General features: G+C 38.2%; 1 protein-coding gene across 5 annotated transcripts in view; it reads right to left on the bottom strand.

Moving 5' to 3' along the window:
• Nucleotides 1–23,269, bottom strand: part of PHF14 (PHD finger protein 14) — a 285,535-nt gene that overhangs the window by 87,175 nt on the left and 175,091 nt on the right. For 3 of the 5 annotated variants that reach the window (XM_030550666.1, XM_030550667.1, XM_030550668.1), the window contains exon 17: nt 11,340–11,457. In XM_030550666.1, the coding sequence (XP_030406526.1) occupies nt 11,340–11,457 (118 nt within the window). Of the gene's footprint in view, nt 1–9,455; nt 9,940–11,339; nt 11,458–19,833; nt 21,140–23,269 lie in introns of those variants that run through there. The other 2 variants (XM_030550669.1, XM_030550670.1) reach the window with 2 other exon arrangements.

The following is a 23,269-nucleotide window of genomic DNA, read 5'->3' as shown; positions in this document are numbered from 1 at the left end:
ACACTTTAATTACATGATCACATACTATTTTTTCTACAGGACTACAATAGTCTCATTCAGTGACCAGGATAGATAGTGTTCAGTTAATGATCTACTACTTAATTCTATTATTTTATTTTTTCCTCATTATTCTATGTGTTTCCCCACACCTTAATTACAACACATTATCGAAATCCAATGCTAAAGACACAATTATTCATCACTATTGTATCTGAGAACTTCACAGATATTAATGTATTTATTTTAAAACACCCCTGTGAAGAATGGGGATAGTATTAGCCCCATTTTACACAGAGGGAAAGCAGGCACAAACAGATTAGGATCAGATGTATCCACTAATTGTGGGTGCCCAATTTGAGATGTCTAGAACCTGATTTTTCCAATTATTTAGCATTACAGATTGCACAAACAACCTTAATTTTGACATTTCCTCATTTCTAAGTGCTTGACTTTTCAACCTGAATAATCATAGAAACGTAGGTTTGGGAAAGTCATTTAGTCCAGCACTTTGCAGTGAGGCAGGATGGAGTATATTTAGACATCCCTGACAGATATTTGTCTAATTTGTTCTTAAAAATCTCCAATGACGGTGATTCCACGACATCCCTTGGTAAACCATTCCAGTAATAATTATTAATGATGTTCTTTTAACATAGTTGTTTGTGTGTAATAGCTTTTAAATCAGGCTGAAACTGCCCTCCTGAGAAATCTCATCATGTGGAATGTAGTAACTAATAGCAGTCATCATCTACATGGAGCAGCACTAGACGGGAATAAGATAGACACTTTACCCGTGCGTTGGCTCCCAGACCCAGTCTCTCACTATTAGTTCCTTTTACAATTTCAGAGTCCCACCACCCATCTATCTCCTTGACCCTATCACTTTACCCAGTCAGTACCAGTTTTCCCCTCACCGCCTGGTTCCTCGTAAGAACTATTTCCCTCCACCCCCCCAACTTCCTTCCCCAAATCCCAATAGTTTTCAGTCCCAATCTCCTTGCCCAGACATTTTTAGTCTCACCCTGTGGCTCCCCCCCACCAGTTCTCCCACTCCTAGTGTCCTTGCAATGTAAGTCCCATCCTCCAATCCCAGCTCCTAGTCCCAGTTTCCCTCTTCCCTACATCTCCAAGTCTCCAAGCTCCTTGTCTCAATCTACTTCCCCTACCCATTCTCCTCAAGGTCTGGCTCTTGTCTCCTTTGTCTTTAGTTCAGATGGCTTACTTTTTCATGCTCCCTGGGCCCAACAGGGAGTCTCACTAAGAGCACAGGAGAGATGGGCTCCCTGCTTTCTAGTGCCAGTGCCTCGACCTGGATCCAGCATGGCCCAGATCAGCCAGAAACTGCAATGACAGGAAAAACTGTTCAACCATGATGGAATCTTCAGGGAATTTAGCTATGAAAATCTAAGAAGTCTCTAAGAACATCTAAGAAGCAGCCGAATAGTGATTTTTCACAGCCTTATTGCTTGTCTAAATGTTGGTAGATTTTCATAGGAACAGTAATAGGCACACACCTGACAAAAGGCCACTCCCTTGCCAAATTTAAAATCCCATCTCCAAAGCACAGGAGCATTAAAGTTTTTCAAAGAAAAGGTATTTGTTAAATTAACATAACTTCTTTTTCTTTAGCATCATTCTCAGAAAAGGATTACTTATTTTGGGTGAAATTTTCCAAAAACGTTCAACCTGAGGCAGACACCCAAATTTCAGCCCAAATAACCCTGTTCATGCATTATGAATTACATTACAGATCTTATTTATGACCATTACTAAGTCAATTTTTCTAATTTATACAAACTTATACAAATTGTTGATATGAAGTCAGTTTGTTTCCCTCTTGCTAACTTCATTATCTTTAAAATAAAAATAATATACATTTCTTTCTGTGGTGTACTTTACATATTGAAAGTGTTTTAACTGGCACTTGTTTTGATTTTGAATTTTCTATTATGGCTGGAGAGGTTGGCATTTTGGAGGAATTCAAAATAGGTTCCTTAACACAGTATACTGACACAAGATCTTAACATAGAATGTTCTGCTGGGTAGTACAGTAGTTATTTCATTTTATATGCAAGTTTTCATAGCAAAAAGTGTTATTGTCCACCAAATTTAACTCTTAATTTTCCATTGTAATTAGGATAAAATTCCATAGGCTAACCAAATAGCTAAATCACTAAAAAACAAAACCAAATCCTGTCTTTGGATGAGCAAACTGAAAGTTTGAAATTAAAATGAATTTTAAAACATAACTTATTTACATTTTAGATTTTTAATAAATCTTCATAATGGAAGAAAATCAGACATTCAATTTCTGATATTACAGTGTCCAGTTAATATAGTGAAGCAAGTTACAGCTTAGAGAAAACACCCTGCTCAGTACTGAGACAAAGGCAAAATCCTTCATGATTGCTTTCCAACACAACAGATGAGCAGCAAACACCATTTGCTCTGGCTGGTGTGTCATGGATTTGTAGTTCCAGAAAATATTCCATAAGGAATTTAGATGAGAATTCTATGCATATACATTCACAATTTACACTGAAAAACTGCAATACAGTAGAAAGATTAAATGAAAATGAACTAAAAAAAGGCTCCAGGTTACTGCGGCTCAACTTACAGCAGTCAGATAATGACCTGTCATGTGCACTCTGCAACTTTTCACAAAATAGATCTTAAACAAGGATGGAAAAGGAACTAGCAACGTCATTTTAACTATCACAATGTATGTGAAAATCTTTTGGCACAATGCTTTTTTGCAAAACTTTAAACTGGGAGGAGGTACTGAAAAATCAGGGTAATGAAATACACATTTTGTAACCCCCACTACCCTCATCTAATTTTTACAGAGATTTTGTACCTTAAAGAACTAGCGTTTAGATCAGTCATATACTATTCTGAAATGCAAAAGTATTTGTTGTTTAAAAGAAGCTTCTAAAAGTCTCTCTCAATACCATTATTCTAAAATATTGGAAATTTTATGACTTAGGGCACTGATATTTGGCAGTATTGGAACACAGACTAATCCTTTTTCCAGGGAGGTAGGTGATGTTATTAAAATGCTAGCTAATAGGTTTATTTCAGCTTTCATGTGAGGTAACAAAAACAACATTTCTGAGATGAGAAAGCTTGTCAGACCTTAGTGGTGAGCATCACCCATTCCATAAAAGTGACAGGCAGTACTACCGGCAGAGAAAATGTTGCCCTCATGCCCTGCAGCAAAGTCACTGTCTGTCTGTTATCTGACAGACATGGGAATATGTTACATTGGTGGGAAAATAACTGACAAGATTGCTGGAGAGTCTTGTGACATATTACGAGCAAAACAGAAGTAGCCTACAAAGTGCCTGTGATAGAGAGCAACTTAAAGCATATGTTTATTACCATCACATTACATCTCTGTATTGCTTCCACTTGCAAACATTCAGTAATATCTCAAATACTACTTTAATTGTTAGGTCAACATGATTGTCACCATTACCTTATTTCTAAAATTGAACCCCTCTCTCTAAAAAATGGTTACCTACCTTTCATAACTGTTGCTTCGAGATATGTTGCTCATGTCCATCCCATTGTAGGTGTGCGCACGCCCACGCATGCAGCCATCGGAGACTTTGCCTTAGCGGTATCTGTAGGGCCGGTTGTAGTGCCCTCTGGAGTGCTGCACTTACGGCATGGTATATCAGGCGCCATCAGCCCTGCACCCTCTCGGCTCCTTCTTGCTGACAACTCTGACAGAGGGGCGGGAAATGGAATGGACACGAACAACACATCTTGAAGAACAACAGTTACAAAAGGTAGGTAACCATTTTTTCTTCTTTGAGTGTTTGCTCATGTCCATTCCATTGTAGGTGGGCTCAGAGTTCACAGTCTTGCAGACTGGACTACTGCTCTGCTGAAACCAGCATCAGCTCAACCTTGCTAGGTCAGCACATAGTGCGAAGTGAATATGTGGACAGATGTGGTCATGGCAAGGCAGATTTCCTGGATCAGCAACTGAGCGGCTCACTCGACTAGGGCACAGGCATCACAATTCCTGGCAGGTGCACCTTTGCCAGCTCATAGCAGTAGCCGATGCAGGCGGTCATCCGGACAAAATTCTCTGGGTAGAGACTGGACAACCCTTCATCCGGTCTGCAACAGCAACAAACAGTTGTGTAAACTTACGGAACAGCTTCGTACTCTCTATGTAGAAGGCTGGTGCCCGCCAGACATGCAGAGTATGCAGCCTGCATTCCTCATCTAAGTATGAGGCTTTGGGCAGAAGACCAGTAGGTATATGTCCTGACCAGTATGGAACTGGAAGATACTGTGGACAGAAAAGCCATGTGCGGATGCAGCTGGACCTTGTCCTTATAGAAGATTGTATAAGGCAGCTCCAACATGAGCATCCTGATCTCAGACACCCTACAGGCCAAAGTTATAGCGATCAAAAAGGAGACCTTCCAGGAGAGAAGCAGAAGGGATTCTTGGCTCCAGGCAGTTGGGCAGCAACCAAATGAATGGTGTGCCGCACACAAAAGTCCCAGAGGCTGAGTGCTTCCTGACAGATGGCCGAAGACCTGATGCCGCCCTGCCTGTTGATATAGTACATTGTGGCAGTACTGTTCATCAGGACCTGCACCACTTTGCCTGCCAGCTGGGGCAAGAAAGCCTGGCACACCAGGCGAACCAACCTGAGCAACCTGACGTTGATATGAAGAGCTAGGTTGTGTTGCAGCCAATGGCCCTGGGTGTTGAGGTCACCCAGATGGGTCTCCCAACCCAGATCCGACACGTCCGAGATAAGGTGAGCGAGGGCAATGGGGTTGCGAAGGGAACTCCCTGCAGCACCGAGTTGGTATCCCTCCACCAGCCCAGAGAGGAGAGGATGTGGCTCGGCACTGTGAGCACTTGATCCAGGGAGTGCCTGCTTGGAACATAGCCCGAGGACAGCCACGCTTGCAGAGGCCTTAGATGAAGCCAGGCGTGACTTACCACACAGGTGCATGCGGCCATACGGCTCATCAGACACAGGCACATTGAGACACTTTATGTGGCCAAACAAGTCTGACATAGCTTGAAAGGGTGCTTCTGGTAGTAAGGCCCTGACCTGCACGGAGTTGAGAACCGCTCTGATGAACTCTATGCCTTGAATGGGTATTAACATGGATTTTTCTGTGTTTATTAGGAGACCCTAACTGCTACAGGTGGAGTGCACCAGATCGAGGCTGCTTTGGACCTGCTCCAGAGACCTGTCTTTGATGAGCTGATCATTTAGACAGGGGGAGATTTGGACCCCTTGATGTCTCAGGTAAGCCGCCACCAGCGCCATGCATTTCATGAACACCCTAAGGGCTGCGGACAGGCCGAAGGGTAGCACTGTAAACTGGAAGTGGTGCCCCACCACTGTGAGAGGCAGGAAACCTCTGTGTCTTGGGAATATGGAGACATGAATGTAAGCATCCTTCAAGTTGAGAGTGGTGTACCATTCCCCCAAATTCAGGGAAGGGATGATGGAGGCCAGGGATACCATTCGGAACTTCAATTTCATGAGCAACTTGTTGAGGCCCCGCAGGTTCAGAACGGGTTTGAATCCCACTTCTGCCTTCAGGAAATAGCGGGAGTAGAATCCTCTTCCTTGCATATCCTGAGGAACCTCCTCCATGGCCCCCAGGCGTAGGAGGTTCTTGACCTCCTGAATGAGGAGTTGTTCATGAGAAGGGTCCCTGAAGAGGGACAGGGAAGTATGGGGGCAGGAAGGAGGGGTGGACAAAAAATGAAGGGTGTAGCCCCAAGCCACTATGTCTGGGACCCAACAGTCCAACATAATCACAACCAGGCCGAGCAGTAGGGGAAAAGGCAGTTGAGGAAAGGGCACAAAGGATCCGGACAGTTGGCTGGTGCATCATCCCAAGCACATCCTCAAAATGAGTGCTTCTGCCCTACCGGTGCTTAGCTGGGCAGGCTGTGCAGGAAATTGAGATGATGAAGGGCGGCGGCAGTTAAACCTGGTGTTCCTTTTTCTCGCAGGCCCCTGTCAAGGCTGCCATGGTCTAGGTGGCAGAGGAGGCAGGAACAGCTGCCTGGATGTCTGAGGAGTGTGCATCTCCAAGGAGCAAAGGGTTGCCTTGTATCCTGCAGGTCATGCAGATGCATATCTGTTTGGTTGGAAAATAGGCCAACATCATCAAACGGGAGGTCCTGGATATGGGCCTGAATCTCCTGGGATAGGCCGGCTGTGTGGAGCCAGGAACTGCACCGCATGACCACCGCTGAGGCAACCACTAGGGCAGCTGAATCGGCTGTGTCCCAAACCATCTGGAGAGAGCACAGGGCAGCTGCGGTCCCCTCTTCCACCAGGTAGCGAACTCCTGGATCACCCCCGGGTCATGGAGCTCTTGAGCCTGAGGAGAGAGTCCCACAAGCTAAAATTGTACCGGGCCAAACAAATCCAGTCTCTTAGCCCCTTTATTTTTAGGGATGGAGCTGGTGGGCCCCTGCTTGTCCCTTTCATTGGCCACTGACACAACCAACAATCCTGGTGGCAGATGAGTGTACTCAAATCATTTTGCGGGAACAGAGTACTTCTTCTCCACCCTTTTAGAGGTGGGATGGAGGACAGATGGTTTTGGCAATGTTCAGGACCCTCTCATGTACTGGCAGCACAACCTGGGCTGGGACAGACGTGGAGAGCACATTAAATAATGTGTCTGTCTGTTCCTCCATCTCCTCCGCCTTGAGGCCCAAGTTGGATGCCACCCTGTGGAGCAGCGTCTGATGCTCACTGAAATTGTCCAATGGCCTAGCTCTAGAAGGCACTGCCACCGCCTCATCTGGGGAAAAGGAGGAGGATTGGATGACTGGGGGAGGTCACCTGTTGGGGAGGGTGGCCTTGGGGTGTGTACTGAATCCTCACCCATGGCAGCCCCCAGGACATCCTGCACTAAGCCCAGTGCCGAGGGTACCAGGGGCATTGCCTTCGGCCTGTCTGACACGGCAACCAAAGCTGGTGGGAGTGGGGCACTAGGATGACTGGAACGCTCAGGCATTCCAATAAGGCCATTGGGTCAGCCACTGGCTCTGCTGCCAGGTTGGCACCGGTGTCACAAATGCACCTTCTGGAGCCCAATCATGCTGCCTGGGTGTGGGGCTGAATTGCACCTCTGAGCTTGAGACGTTGTCACCCTCCAGCGACTAGGCTGTGGTGGCTTGAGTCTGATAGCTCACCATCGCCACCGGAGACTGGTGATGGGAACAGTCCAGCTGGACGGTGCACCACCGTGTCGGGGAGCACCCTCGAGGTCTCAGCAATGGCAACTGGTGGTAAGACAAAGACGGGGGCTGGGGACATCAACGACACCTGGGCAAGCTTTGGCGTGACAACAGGGATCGGGAGCATGGTACCTATGACTCATAGTGGCAAACTGGAGAACTGAGTTGATGGGAGACCAAGAATGTGACGGGAGACCAGAGGCACTCGCCTGTTTTGTGCAAGGCCTTGCTGGCAGGCTTGCCCTCCCAGGAAGCCTTAGCTGGTTCCATAGCTGCATGCAGTTCTGGCTGTGGCGGAAGCGCTCTCAGCTCCCAAGGTGCCGGGGCCTCAGAGGGGATTGACTGTGCCATCGGCCTAGGCCCTTTACCGCTTCCCCGAGTCAGTGAAGGCTCTTTCAGGGAGAGAAATTCCCCAAGCCTGAGCCTGTTAGTGGGCACGGAGTGGGCGTAAGGCCCGAGCAGTGTCCTTTGCCCAAAGACCCTTGGTCGGGCTTGGTTGGTGCCACCTTCTTAGTCTTTTTCTTTGGCACTGGCGACAGGGATCAGTGCCGGGAGGACCCCAGTGCTGCACTGAAGCTGAAGTGCTGGGTGCCGGTTCAGGCCAGGATGGCTCTGAAGCTGGGTGCAGAGCAACCTGCATCAGGAGGGCCATGAGATGGTGTCCTGCAGATGAAAGTTCTAGCAGATGCAACAGTGCTCCTTTATATGGGTTTCCCCAGGGCACTGTAGACAGCTCTCGTGAGGATCACTAACAAGCATAGGCCTGTTACAGGAAGAGCAGGGCTTGAAACCCGGAGAACCACGAGGACACTATGTAACTAACACTTAACAGGTACTTAAGAACTAACTAACAACGATTAAACTATTTACAGGTAAAGCACAAGGCTAAGCTAGATGAGAAACCGCTAATCACTTGCAAAGCAAGGGACAGATGTGCTTCCGCTGACACCACGAGCGGTAAGAAGGAACTGAGAGGGCAGAGGGCAGCACTCCAGAGGGTGCCACAGCCCATCCTCTGGGTACCGCTAAGACAAAAGTCTCTGATGGCCACACACGTGGGCGTGCACACACTACAATGGAATCGCCATGAGCAAGCACTCAAAGAAGAACTATAATTAGAAAGGTAGATAATGTAATCACCTTTTATTAGGGCAATAAAATCATCATAAAAAATCTTGTGTATTGTAACTTCACTTTTTATTGAATCAATAAGTACCACATAATCTATTTATCCAATTTTTTTCTAGGGCCAATACACTTAAACACTCGCTGTCTACGAAAAGTTAAAATGTATTTATCTGCATTAACATTCATACTATAGTGATTATTTAAATTGGATTTAAACAGATGAATAGCAAAGGGAATAAACTAAATTTCCTTTATTACTTTCCATTTGGAAATATTACTTTATAAAGTCTGATTTCTCCACTGAAGGGAAGGAGACTGCATTATTGTCTTCTTGGCAAATGCTGAAACATGCAACCCTATTTCACTGCTGTAATCCTTACAGGAAACTTTGTTGTGACATACCAAAAATTGGATTTAGTGGTTGAGTGAGAGATTGAAAATGCTTGTGGCTAAAGTCTGCTATTCATCCGTAGGTCAGACAGAGTGCAGCAAACAATGCCAGATTCCTTACACTGTTCCTGCCTAATGGACTTATAGTCAGCCCTAAAAGACCACCTCTTTATTGAGGGAGGAAAAAGCTCTAGAATTCATAAGTATTTATTGGCTGTTGAAATGTATGCAGGGTATTATGTGTAAATTATACATGATAAAACAAGACAACAGATTGAAATTGGAAAAGAAAGAAAACATTAAGCCTTTTTAATTATTATATAAAGGAAGGACTGTACGAAAAGTTTAATTCAGCTAACATGATCTTGTTTGACACAATGTAGCATAATAGATTACAGAAAAATATGGTATGCTAAAAATAAAGACATCTCTTAATATGTACAGCAACATAGCTTTTTTCAATAGTTTCTTTACATTGCTTTGCAAGAAAAAATTATTTGTTAAGTAACTAAACAAAGCCACAAGGAGTCCCCATAGGACAACTTTCTCAGTACCTATCATATTTATCATTTTCTCATTCAAATATAATTAAAATTGGCTATATTTAAAAGTGCAATAAATCAGACTTAATTGTTAAATATTAATTTTAAGAATGGGTCTTTATGAATTAAAAATGAAAATCAGTCTCAGTGATAAACATCTTGTTTGGTTTATTTTTAAATGTGAAGTCATCTTTAACATAAGTACAGTAAATATAGGTGGTCGTTATAGCCTGTAAATTCAATTTTATTTTTTCAAAACATTTCATCTTACATCAAAATATCTAAAAATTAAAACACTTTACAGAAAATTACATGATATTGAATTAATTTTCATGGTAAATTATTCAGCAAGCATAGCATTTTATTTGTGTAGTTTGGCCAGCCAGGCCAAATACACATCTGGAGTTTCAGAAAGTGCCCTTTTGCAAAAACACTGAAAAAATAGCAGGCAGAATATTTTAACTAATGTTATAAAGAAACCCTTTTGGTTTAAGAGGTGACAGGAATTCAATATCAATTATAATTCACTCCAGCAGTGACCATTGTATTTAAGTGGTATTCAAGAAAGACTGCTTGATGTACAAACTATAGTTGACAGCTAATTTCCAATGTCCATCTTTGTATCTTCCTGAGGAAGAATGATTTGATTAACTTCCAGCAAAGCAGAGTATTTTATTTTTCCAATTGTAAAAGGACACCAGGAACTGGAAAACCCTATTTCTGCCTGAAAAATTTTATATCTACTTTAAAAACAACAAGGAGCCTGGTGGCATTTTGAAGACTAGCAGATTTATTTGGGCATAAGATTTTGAGGGTAAAAAAACCCATCTGAAGAAGAGGGTTTTTTTTACCCACGAAAGCTAATGCCCAAATAAATCTGAGTCTTTAAGGTGCCATCAGACTCCTCGTTGTTTTTGTGGATACAGACTAACACAGCTACTTCTCTGATATTTGGTGCCATATCTACTTTAGTTATAAATAACTGCACACCTAGGAAAGATTATTAGGAGCTAAAGAAGTTAGTAGAAAAAAGATCCTCTATTTTTTCTGTTTGTTAACTTTGAGTGTTTGATAGCATTTTCTTTATAGTCCATTTCCCTATATAATCAGTTATTCAGTCACTTTATCTCTTACTGAAAATACCCTAATAAGCAACAACAGGCAGCAGAAAAGCTTATGAAATTTAACTGATTTTTTTAAAAGTTCTTATTTTAATGATGCCCTATCAGAAAACGGATATTTTTTAAATTAGTCACTTTAGAAAAAAATCAAGATGACAGTGTCTCTTTAAAGTATCCAGAGGGTGTTGGCAACCATGCCAACACTAAAGAAACTAGTGTTCAGAAAAATGTTAATAAACTAAACCAAACCCAACAAAAAAAAATCCTATGTCCTTTGCAGGATAACAACACAGAAGTGGATGATTGTTGGCAGCATTAATATAACAACGTTTCAGAAGTGAGAATTTTAAGTTCAAACAAATTTAGAATGCTATCCCTTACAAATATCCTTCATGCTAACATAACAATGTCCCTCACAATTGATTTACATTGGAAAAAAACAAAAACAAAAAATGTAGACTTTCAAATCTTTCATAAATACATTTTTAAATGAATTTACTGTTAACCATGCCTTCACAGGTTATGGTTTACATTATTAAAATATCTGACTGCTTATAATGGGGCAAAGGATGATATGGTATTTTAACTTAATACTTTGGGCTTATATATTTAGGGGACACCACCATAATGCAGGAAGAAAATATTTAAGAGGAATAATAAACTCCCCTTTATGAGCCAATGAACACAATTTCCATTTTGCATTTTTTTCTCCTTCAGTTAAAGCCAAGATGAAATCCTTGCAGTGTAACCTTTAACTGTGCAGAATTAAATTTCTGTTTCCCAATGCAGATCTATGCAAAGTGTTCAAACACAAACTCAAGATGAGAAACTATGCAATGATTTGCTTAAAAAGGCTATGCAAAACCAGAACTCCTCCTCTGAGTTTTCACAGAATGAATTAACTTACTTTAGAGGAAGTAGAATCACACTCTTGACAAATCCATCCATAGCCTGTCTGTTTTGGAGATTTTTTCAAAGGAGGTTCCAGGCAACCAAAATGGTAGCAGAGCCTGCATTCATCACACCTACAGGAGAAACAGATATATTGTGTTTCTTCATAAATTAAATCAAGCCACTTTATAAGCACTTTGGGGTAGTTCACCCCATGGAAAACTTATCCCCAAATCTCTGAATCATTAGTTTGGATTAAAACAGACATTTTCAGGAAGGGTGATTTACATGTACACTCACATTTCAAGTATGTTTCTATTTAATTTGGATTAGTCTCATGTAGAAATGCAGCAGGCAGCTATGTATTTTCTGTATATTTACAATTTGCAGAATTTAGTACACTTTCCAGCTAACAGAACTTTTTGCATTATGGATCTTCCATAATATCTCCCAACATATCTAGTAATTCAAACATGCTTACAAGTGCATGCATGATTTTTTAAATAGTGACTTTGTAACCAATAAATAAAATCTGCACAAAATATTCAATAATGTGAGATTCTTTTAGTATGAACTTGAAAAGGTCATTCAGTTAAAATATTTTGCTTTCATCTTTCATTTATAACTGACAAAAAGTGTACCCTGTACGCATCATAATTCTAAGTTTATCAACAAGCTTTTTTATAATGTTTTGTGCCAGGTACACCCCACAGACAACAGTCTGAAACATCTAACATAACTATTCTTTGTTCAGACATTCTTAGTCTTACTGCCACTGAAGAAGCATTTCCTATAATGCACTGCTTAATGAAGGGAGTCTTACATCAGAGAGTACAACAATATGCTCAAAAAGAAAAAAGAATTTAACAGCAAATAATGGAGATTCATACATCTTATTGAAGTGGTTGTCTTCATCACTTTTTTGCATACACCCTATGACCTTTTGTTCAAAAGGAAAGCTTTTTGAAAACGAATTTTGTCAGATTATTTTTATTTATTCCATTTAAATAATGCTTGAATTAAAGCCTCATAAGCCAGGAAATCCACAAAGAAGCAGCTAGCAAAGCAAATTTAAGAAACCCCCAAACTGTAGCAAGGTGAAGATGCAGAGTTATTTTTTTAAAACATAAAAGGCACAGTACACAAAGCACATAACAAAAAGAGGATTAAACAAAAGGAATGCACTAAAATATTTGAAAAGGAAAACTCCATAGAAAAATATAACCAGTTTGGGATAGTATTTGGTTAACCTAAACAAGTATTTTTCTAGCATTACTGCGGAGGGTGCACATTGTGGAATTGTCTCCTTTTTTATGTAATCATATACTGCATGATCACTGTTACAGGTGAAATCTCTGTTCCTCCAAGATCCTTTATTAGTAATACCTTTTTACAGTATTGCCTACTTCCATATGGACACTCTGGGCACTAACGAGAGTTTTGCCTGCTTAAGGAATGCAAGACTGGGCCCAAAAGATATTTTTACATTGGCATACATCATAATGAAAACAGTACCCCGCATAGCACTTACTATGTTAAAGTGTATCTTTGCCTGATGGTAGTATAAGCCCTATGACTACAAAAGAAAATATAAACTTAACAGGGCTTTTAAAATCAATTCCATAATAAAAGATATTAAGAGCAGTATAATTATAACCGTGTTGTAACCATTTTGTTTAAGTCAATGGATAGATAATTATTAGTAGCATAACTAGAAATATAAACAGTTACAAAAATCTTGTAAAGGCATATTACCGAATAAATAATTAAATAGAGGAGGGCAGGATTGTTAATGATGAGAGATGGGAATATAAGAGCCTGGACTCCTGAATCCTTTTCCTGTCTTTGCAAATGATTTGTCTGACCTTCGATAAGTCACTTAACCTCCTTGTGCCTCAGTTTCTGTATCTGAAAAGAAGTGTAATATTCCTAATCTATTTCACAGAAATGTCTTGACGTTTATCTTGGAAATCCTCACACTTGTGAGCAGTGCCTGCAAACAAGTATTCTAACCGAACTCCTTCTTTCTGTCAAACATTTAGAGATCTTCCAATATGTAAATTATATTTTATCAGGCTTATTTTCAACTAATTCAATAAACATATTTCAAAAGGACTCTATTGGATGCTAACATCTAAAAATGTCAGAATATTAGTCATTTTAGCACAACCTACACAGATTCTGTTAACAGACTGTTTGTAATAGCACAGCAGTATGGGAGAATAGTTGTAACAGAAATGTTCTATTTAAAAGAAAACAATCTTTTCTCTTCAAAATCATGCTTTAAAATCTCTAATTTGGACGGAGGGAAAACAACTTTCATCCAGAATGCCCAATATTCTGATTTTACTTTAAGCCATGTTTCAAAAGTCATTCAGTAAATCTACATAAGTTGGGTTGAAATGACTATAACATTATGAGAGAAGATAGAGGTTGCAGGATCCTAAAGCCAAATTTTGTTCTTGTATTCAATTGAATTTTCTTTTCAAATCAGTTTATTTTGTAAAGAACAATATTCTCAGGTTTTTCTTGTATATGTATATACTAAATTAAAAACTTCAATATAAAAAAGTTTCCAGCGACTGTTCTTTTTTTAAAAATATATATACAAAACTGGTGAGAGCATGTGGATAATAAAATCATCCTCATATATCACACACCGTTCAAATGTGAAAGTATCACATGAAGCATATTTACAAAATGATTACCATACATTGTGAAACATTGCTTTTATGTTGTTTTTTATAAAAATTTATTCTGATACAGTAGAACCTAAATTGGATCTTTTAAAAATATGAATATAAAAGAGCTCCCTTAGTGAAAAAAGCATAGTAAAATGATAAATGTACTGTGCAATGATAGGTAAATTAAAATAAATATAGCTGTTTAACAAAAGATAGTTTTGTGCCTAGAAAATCATGATTATCCCAATATCCCTTCCATTGATTCCAATGGGAATTTGACCACTGACTTCTATAGAAGCTGGACTAGACTCTACCAATGTTAACATGGTGAGATGGTAGGATACAGAATACATTTCTGGCACATTTCTGATAAAATAAAAGATCTACTAATTAAAATATTTTACTACTGGACCATCTGCCTGGCAGCACTGTTGTGTGATATATTTTTGGTGATTGAGCTTCAAATTCTTGGAGAAAAAGGGACAGCTGACACACGTTTCAGCTCTGTAAAGAATACACTTGTTCCTCCTTGATGAATTATAGTCTAGCATTGACACCAGCACTGGAGGAAACCTGGTCAGTTATCATGTGTCTGTCAGTTAGCTTACAAAGACAACTGGCAAAATGAGTATTAAGGTCTGCAATATGAACCGTATACTACGGTCTAGGGTCCCAGTCAAATGAGGAGATGGAAAACGTACTGTCAGATCCAGAAACAGAACCTACACAAACTATAAAGTGACTTTAAAGCTTTAAAGTTATGTGAATTTGTTGGTTGTGAAAGATGACAAGTTAATAGTCCCAGAACTTTGCAGCAGTTGTGTTCACAGAACAGGTAGAGCATAGATACCAACAGTGCATGCTTCCCTACACTACCCGGACAAATGTGTCTGAGACATGATCTTGTGGGAACTTTTCTAGAGGTAACTAGATAGTTATGTACTTGGCTCCTCTGCTAGGGTTATAAACAAGCTGGCTAGTACACGCTGCTTTCTATATATGTATAGTATTGGTTTAGCTATGTATAGTCTCCACAGGTTGGACACCCCGGTCTAAACTATGGCCCACCAGAGCATGTCATAAGGTCCAGGGCATTCTTCAACACAATATACTAACGATTGATTCATTAGCGTTTTCTCATCTTTACATCATTTTAGTTTACACAAGTGTGTAAATAGACAACTCTGTACTTGGAAACAACCTATATAAACACATATGAAACAAGCTAAACTTAACATATAAATCAATACAGGTGACTTTAAATCTTATTAAAATACATAGAAATCTATTTGGTTCACACAAGCTTGTGCTTAGGTTTATGTGGCCCTCCTGTGTAATAAGGTTGGACACTGCTAAGTTTAGACAAAATATTAACCATGTGCATCAATGATCAAATTTTTCAAAACGGGCACCCAAATTTTCATCCCCTACTATTTGAGGATAATTTACTGGCCATTATTTGCCAAAGTACATGATCTAAGGGTGCAATGAAGTACAAAGGCATCTCAATGGTCTAAGAGTTGTACCCAGCACTTTGTGAAAACAAAAAATGGAGATCCTTTAAGGGTAGGCTAAAAAACAAACTCCTGATGTTAAAATAGCTTTAACTTATACGGTGCTACATATTATTATCAATGCCTTTAACAAGATTTAAATCATGTTACATAACAAAATTAGGAAGTGCTTTGTTTTCCATTCCAAAAAGGCAGGTAATTAATTTTCTAATTTTACATGGAGAAAATAGGGTAGATAAACTGAAGAAGGAAGGTGAAAATTTGTAGTAGTTAGATTAATAAGTTAAATAATAAAGGAAATGGTGAAAATTGAAAGGAAATATTGTTCATGTGTAAAAAATATAGAATGGAGGTCAAGAATCTCCTCACAGCAAGAGGTTCATTAGACAGTTCCATACCTGAAACACGTATGCTTTGTTCTTTATTAAAGTGATCTCCATCTGCTCATGCCCTTGGAATTTTTTGAGCAGTATAGCCTGCTGTGTTCAAGCTCCACATAACTCTGTATTTTTCCTCTTCATAATTAACTAATTATGCTCTAATCAATAGTGTAGATCCTGATTTTACAATGTAAATCAGATAAATGAGATAATGGCTGGGGGTCAATCTCATTTTATTTACAAAGCTCAGCACGCACATCCAATTTCATTACATCGCATCTACCTGCACAGGAGGGAATCTTATCAGCTGGCCTGCAGAAGTCTTAGAGTGAGTAGTAGGGAAAAAGACCTGTGCTTTTATAAAGGAACAGTGGATGCAACACATACCCATTACAGACACATTTGTAAGTCACCACAGTTAATATATAAATTAACAAAGAGCTGACTCAGGCAGAGTGAGAAAACCTATTTTGCATTCATAAATCAGCAGTGCCCATCTATAGCTGTAAAAGTAATTACCTACAAGTCCCTGAAACACAACATTAATAAGCTAATCTTTAAATTTAACTTCATGTATATGCTTCAGAGACTACAGAAAATCTCTCTCACTTAAATGCACACACTACTGCAGATTTTCTACAATGTCATGCAAAAGGATACCATGTTAAAAAAATCACAATTAACTTTAGAATATATATATAATATTTTATATAAAATAAAAATTTTCATCTCTGAGGGTAAATCTATTTTATGGGAGGATACACAACGTTGCTAGAGCAAGAGACAAATCTTTTGCGTTAGAGGGGGCCTATCATACAGTTGTTCCTCAGGCAAAATTCCAATAGATTCAGTCTAGAATTTTACAAACAATAAACTGCCAAATAAATGACTAGCTTGAGCTGTATGTTCACTCCACCACCCATCAGTTCAGAACTACAACACTCCTGCAATTCCAACACCAAGGGTGTATTAACTGTCACACTATACTGCCTGGGTTTCCCTCTGCATTGAACTATTCTGGCCCCATCTCCTAATTAGGTGTTCCTAATACTACATACACTGTGAAGGACAAACCTCCTTCCTCACACACTAGGCTCTCCTGCTTACTGACTCAGTATTCTTAAATCCATGCCTGCCCAACACTGCTAGACCTCTCCTGAGTAGAGGCTCAAATGTGAACATGTGTACTACGTTTGTGATGTGCCCAGAGACAAAACTAAAACTGATAGTTTTTCACTTATCTAACTAAAGCTGAAGTTGAACCCAGGATCCAGAAGTGAAAGGACAGTACCTTCTAGATTGCACTATCAAGACGTATGTTTTCATTTTCCTTACCCAAAAAAGGACCCCCAGAAAAAATAAAATACTTTCATTATGCAATACTCATTGGATGTTCTGCTCTTTAGACAACCATCCCCCAAGCATCTACTGAAAAATGTGGAAATATTTTCAGTGCCTGCATTCCATAATCATTATATTGCATAATCATGCAACCCTACTTCATGGGTTCCAATGAAAGTTACATTTGTTTTGATGTGATCCGTAGGTTTAGGTAATATGCCCTTCTTTAACTAAATACAAATTATGGGTCAAACAAAAAAAAAAAGAAAAGAAAAAAAGAAAAGATAGATTACACAACTCCAACTGAAAGTATACAGGCCATATCCTCAGCATCCCTTGGCCTCCTTTGTAGTGGTCAGGCAGAAACCTGCCCCAATTAGGCAGCTGGGTATTGCCCTGGTTTAGAGTAATCCCTGAATGGTGTAAAACTAGCACAGCTAGCTTTACATCACCTGCCCCTCTCCCGCTAGTGTCCTAGTGTAAAGGAAAAGCGGTGTCCAAAGTGCCTTGCAGTCTAACCTGTACACCCATCCTCACCCACACACACCAAACGTATCACCACGGCTTGCTAAAGGCTCTGAACTTCTGGCAGTAATTTCAATTTAAGATGAAAAAGATACACATAACTTTCTGTGTACACAGTATTTCAAACCTATCAAAACGCACTTAAGGTATCTATTTTGGTTCTTTTTAAGGTGTCTATCACAATGGTGTTTAAGAGCTATATAACTGTCAATTATCTATACCACACAGGAGTAAATAGAAAACAAGCCTACATCTATCAGGCATTTGTATAGTCAATTCCATTTAAAAAAAAAAAGCTGTGTTTATAACTACGCATTTTAAAAGTAAACATCTAGAGGCAAAGAAAAATCATGGACTATTTTCACACAATTTTGGAAAGATATATTTTGTATATTTATAACGTAAGACTCCCTAAACAGTCAGGGACACAAAAATCTTGTCTGCTTTACGAAATAAATGAACTCAAAGAAACTATTAAAAAGCATTTACAAATTAAAATGTAGAAATAGTAGTAGAAAACCTGCTTCAACATATATGCAAGTTAACAGCATCCTTCTAGGACAGAAGCGTGTGTTCACTTTTGTTATGAGGCAGCTGTGGTAAATAATAAACTGTGCAACACACAATGGGTTCCCAAAACAAATTATATAGGGAATTCCATAAGTACATGCACACACAAGGGGACTTAAATGCATAGATACAATGTATGTGTCTCTCTACGAGCGTGTGTATCTCAAATATACTGGGGTTATAAACTGTATATGATATATACCTACTGTATATGACCTGCTTTTATATTATTTTTAACCTAGATTGAGTAGTTCTATGTAGACAGGGTGCTAGAAAGATACATACTACATATTTTACCTTCTGGAAGACAGAGGAAAGAGTGGTTGTATTTTTTTTGTTTGTTTTGTATCCCTTAAAATTAGACTTTGGAAACTCTTGTTTGTTACAGACAAACCATGAGCAGGTATTGTACTAAATTACTTCTCCCGGTCCTAACCTGTAACATCCAGACTACTCCAGAAGTCTGGGCATTTCAGGAGTTCAAACTATTGTAATCAACTGTACTCAATTGCCTGGTGGTTGTGAACTACTGTAAGTGCCCATTAAGGATTAGAAGATCACCACTGAACATTTCAAGATATGAAATATACAATATTTAACCTGGGTTTCCAGAGAGGAAAGGCAAATGAAATAATTCACGACGAGAGAGAGTTGTACACCCTATCAAAATAAAGCCCCCACACAACACAGCTGACAAGAAAAGTCATTCTATCTTCCAATGTTTTCATGTTTGCTAATCACCAATACTTTCCTCATTCCACGTGAGACTGTAGCATATATTTCAGTTAAGGTCAGCGTTTGCTAGCTATAAAATGGTTGCAGTAAATAATGCTTAACAGAACAGTCACTTCATAAACATGTACTTGAGTATCTATAGTATTGACGATGCTGGACAGTGGAGGATGACTGGTTTAATAGAGTATTGAATACGCATTTTGGGGGGAGGGGCATCAATGGAAAAATACAGGACAAAATTTACTTAAGAAATTTAAGTAATCTACTATTAAACAAATGAAAATTTGAGGTAGCAAAAATTAAAACCAGGAAATGGCACTCACTGTCACATTATGTCTTCAGAGAGAATCAAAGAATGCTGTACTGGAAACTGGAGGTGGTAACACAAAGGCTAATTATTGACCATATGTCACAGTACATTTGGTTTTCTAGTAAGATAATGTTAAAAATAAGTCATTAGTAATTCCTAGCCAGACATTAAGTAGGGCCTGCATCATATACAATCAATTTTTTTCTATTAACATAATGGCTGGATGTAATTTTTTCTAGTCACCTGTGTCTCTGAATTCTCCAAGAGTTGAATCTAAAGTCCCTCCTCTCTTATCTAAAATGGCCTTCTGACTTGAAAACTGGACTTCCCAAAATACACATTTCTTCACTTGGGAGGAGTTTTGTATGTGCCTTTATAGCTAAAGAACATTTATAAAATGTTAAAAAGAAAATCTTCTTTTGACTTTTTTTTTTCAAAACAGTACAACTTGTTAGACACATCAAGTTAATTTTATTGAACATAATATCCAAACATGAGATACCCTAATAAGATATGACTTTTAAATTAGTATACACCAATTTGTATTTTTCTCCTATCACTTAATACAGAATGTATCTTTTTTCTTTTATGTTTAAAATTTATTTTCAACTAAAAATATACCTTGATTGATGACAAAAAACCCCACCATAGATCAAGAAGTTCCAAGATGATATGTTGCAAAGTTACAAGTATGATTACACTAGAACAGAGATTTTTCCCAAGCAAGTTGAAGATGAAACAATGGAGATGTCTATATACTGCTGCTGTAGATTTAAGAACTTGAACAGTATAGTTTGTAGACCAAAATGTTATGTCTGTATCTATCTGGAAGTACATGGACGTAGATGAAGATCTTTCAGATGGTAAGCAGTGTGATCAGTTCTTCATTCATCCCCAACTTATATAGCAGTTTCATATTTAAATTAGAAAACAAAAACAAAAACATACCTTGACCTGAACACCACAGCAAAATTAATCCAAATAAGACAATGTTCAAATTTTCCTGTTTGTCTCAGCAGTGATCCAGAAAGCATGGATATATTTCTTTTCACTCGAACGTTTGAAAGCGGAAACAATTGGTTCATGCTAATAAACACAAAATCAATTCTTCTGCAGCAAGGCTATTATTTCAAAATGAGAAAGTGTCAAGTGTTTTACAGGTCTGTTATTGCCACTGTACTGAAATAATCCTTTTACATAAACTTCTATCGTATTCCACAACACAGTATTTATATAGGAATATTCTTATTAAACTGCATATTAGTAGAGCAGCAGACTGATGGCAAAGCATTGCTTTTCTAAAAAAAAAATCAATACCACCACAGAGGAACACATAGTATTTAAGTCCCATAGGTTTCTGTCACTCTTCAATGAATCCAAGCACTGTATATTATCATTTGTCAAGGAAGCACAGGGGAACAAGACATTACTTAACAGGACAATTCTGACACAACATTTATCTGGTATTTTCCAACAATGGATATATCAAATGTTCCTGATTAGTGCAAAAAATGCAGGCAAATTAACTGCCTTGTCAGTCCAAGTAACAAACCAATCAATTACATTCTAGCCAAACCTGACAAGCAAACTCAACTTTTTGTCACGATAAGCTTATGAAAAAGACAAGATAGCTGCTCTCCTTTACTTTATGTACTCTATTGAGAGTTTTCCACATTTTAAAATCACATTTCTAAAAGAGGTTTCCAGGATTGCCTCCGAGGATGAGCTGTGGTAGAGTTGTGTCTCATGAAGGGTATCTACACAGTAAAGTGATAAGAAAAGAATATTAACATTTAAGATCATAGCAGTTCTGCTCTGTGTCTTATGAAACATTTTAAAATCACAATAGATTTAAATACGTATGGTCAGATCCAAATAGATGGTTTAAGAGTAATGTCATACACATAAGTCTTTTTCTTTTCTAAGAGTCCAAACTTCAAACTGACTTGGGTTAAGTGTAGCATGTTTTTTGATTCTTTCCTCAGTGCAGTTCAAAAAGAAGAGAAGACTGCATAGGTTTTTGATCATAAAAGCAATGGCGTAGTTAAGACAGACAAACATGAACATGCAAGATAGCATTTTCCTCATAGGTGGAACTCTAAGCAATAGCATATGACACAGTGTGCAAATAAACCAGATGCTTACACTTCTTGGGTACACTGTTGCAGCGGCATGTTTGTTTTATAGAAAAAAAGTATCAGAAAACAGGCTTATTTACTTAATTTTTACTTAATCCACTCAAGATACAACAAACCCTTTCTTTAAAAAATAATCGCTTTCTATTCGGAATTTGAGGTACTTAAAGTACTTTTAGTATCTCTTTTAAAAAATACAGCTTACATTACAAGTAATTAAGTGGAAAATGAGTAAAAAATGTGATTGTGTCAAAGAAAAATTACCACTTAAAGAAACAAAACAGGAATGGTGTTGCAGTTTTCTAGCACCAATGTTCATTTAATGTTGGATTTAGGGGTCCATTCCTTTGAAGAGCAGGGGAGTAATGTATGCAAATCCACTTAACTCTTCCCTTCTCCCTTCATTTTGATGAACTGAGACATGGTTAGATCCTTAAATTAGCTGCACTGAGCCACAATGGTTTTACTATTTAATGAATTAAGTTTTAATAATGAGTCTGCACATCATACAGTACTGATGTAAAGCCAAATCAAGGTCACTAAAGGAGTACTCAAAAGTCTAAAGGATCTGTGGAGCAGGTCCAGGAAGCCTATGAAGAAAGTATATTTTAAATATGTTTTTTTTCAAATCTATTAAATCTACACTGTTAAAAGGCACTGGGTGAAAGATCTAAACAGCATATGCCTAGGAACAACAAGACAGCAATTCTGAAACATAATGAATGTGTTATATATACATATACCAAAGAAAACTATTCCATTTAAAAACAAGCTTAATACTGCCTACTCTCTAATTTAATATTTACAGTATTTCCAAAATTGGGCTATGTCAACATTTCTTGCACATAAAAAAGCCTCCACCTAATTTACTACAGGCTATTTAAGGAAACAATGGCTACTTATACATATAAGCAGCTCAAGCAACAACTGATTCATGTAAATGGAAGACAAAAAAATATATCTGAGCAAACATACTAATGAGAACTCACGTTATCCACAAATAGCAATTCATTATAAACGTTACTGATTTGTGGAAACTCACAAAACATTTCTTATGTGTCATTATTTATTAAAACTCTTGTCCACGGCTTGGTCATGAGAAACGGGGTGGATAAAAATTAGCAATTAAAAATAATAAACACCAGATTTTTTTAATCTAAATCAGATTTTAATATAAATTAAATGCAGATTAATTTTTAAAATAAACCTACTTAAAATTAAATTTTAAATGTGACAACCAATGTTAAGGGCTAAGCTTATTATATATTATTAAAATCATTTAAATTAAATAAAAAAAATATTAAGCAGTACGTTTGCTGCCAAGTTTTAAAGAAAATCAGATAATTGATTTGGTGGAAGTACTGGAATTGCTGAGTGCTAAGACAGCTTTTGACAGCAGTAGCATCATCTGCAGGTGCAGAGAGAATGTTTTATTCATTTCAGTTTATTCAACTAGTTCAGTTCGATGACTAATTCATTCAAAAGTTAAGAAACCAACTGGGAGTTGAAAAAGCAGAAAAGCTTGTTTTTCCTCTTCCAATTTATGAGCAAACACTATGTGTGTGGGGTAAAATCTACTCATTCTAAAATCTTGAAAGAGACAGTGACGAGAAACAATCAGTTCAATAAACTAATAACAGATAATATTCCCTTTGTTTAATATATCAGTTAGCTTTAAATGGAAAACATGTTTTGATAAATATTTTTTCTTATGTATCCAGCACATTTAAGGTGGTTTAATTTTTTTAAAAT

The sequence above is a fragment of the Gopherus evgoodei genome, chromosome 2 (assembly GCF_007399415.2).
Source record: "Gopherus evgoodei ecotype Sinaloan lineage chromosome 2, rGopEvg1_v1.p, whole genome shotgun sequence".
NCBI classification, from domain to species: domain Eukaryota; kingdom Metazoa; phylum Chordata; order Testudines; family Testudinidae; genus Gopherus; species Gopherus evgoodei.
Note: the sequence above shows the minus strand (reverse complement) of the source record. Positions and strands in the feature narration are given on the sequence as shown.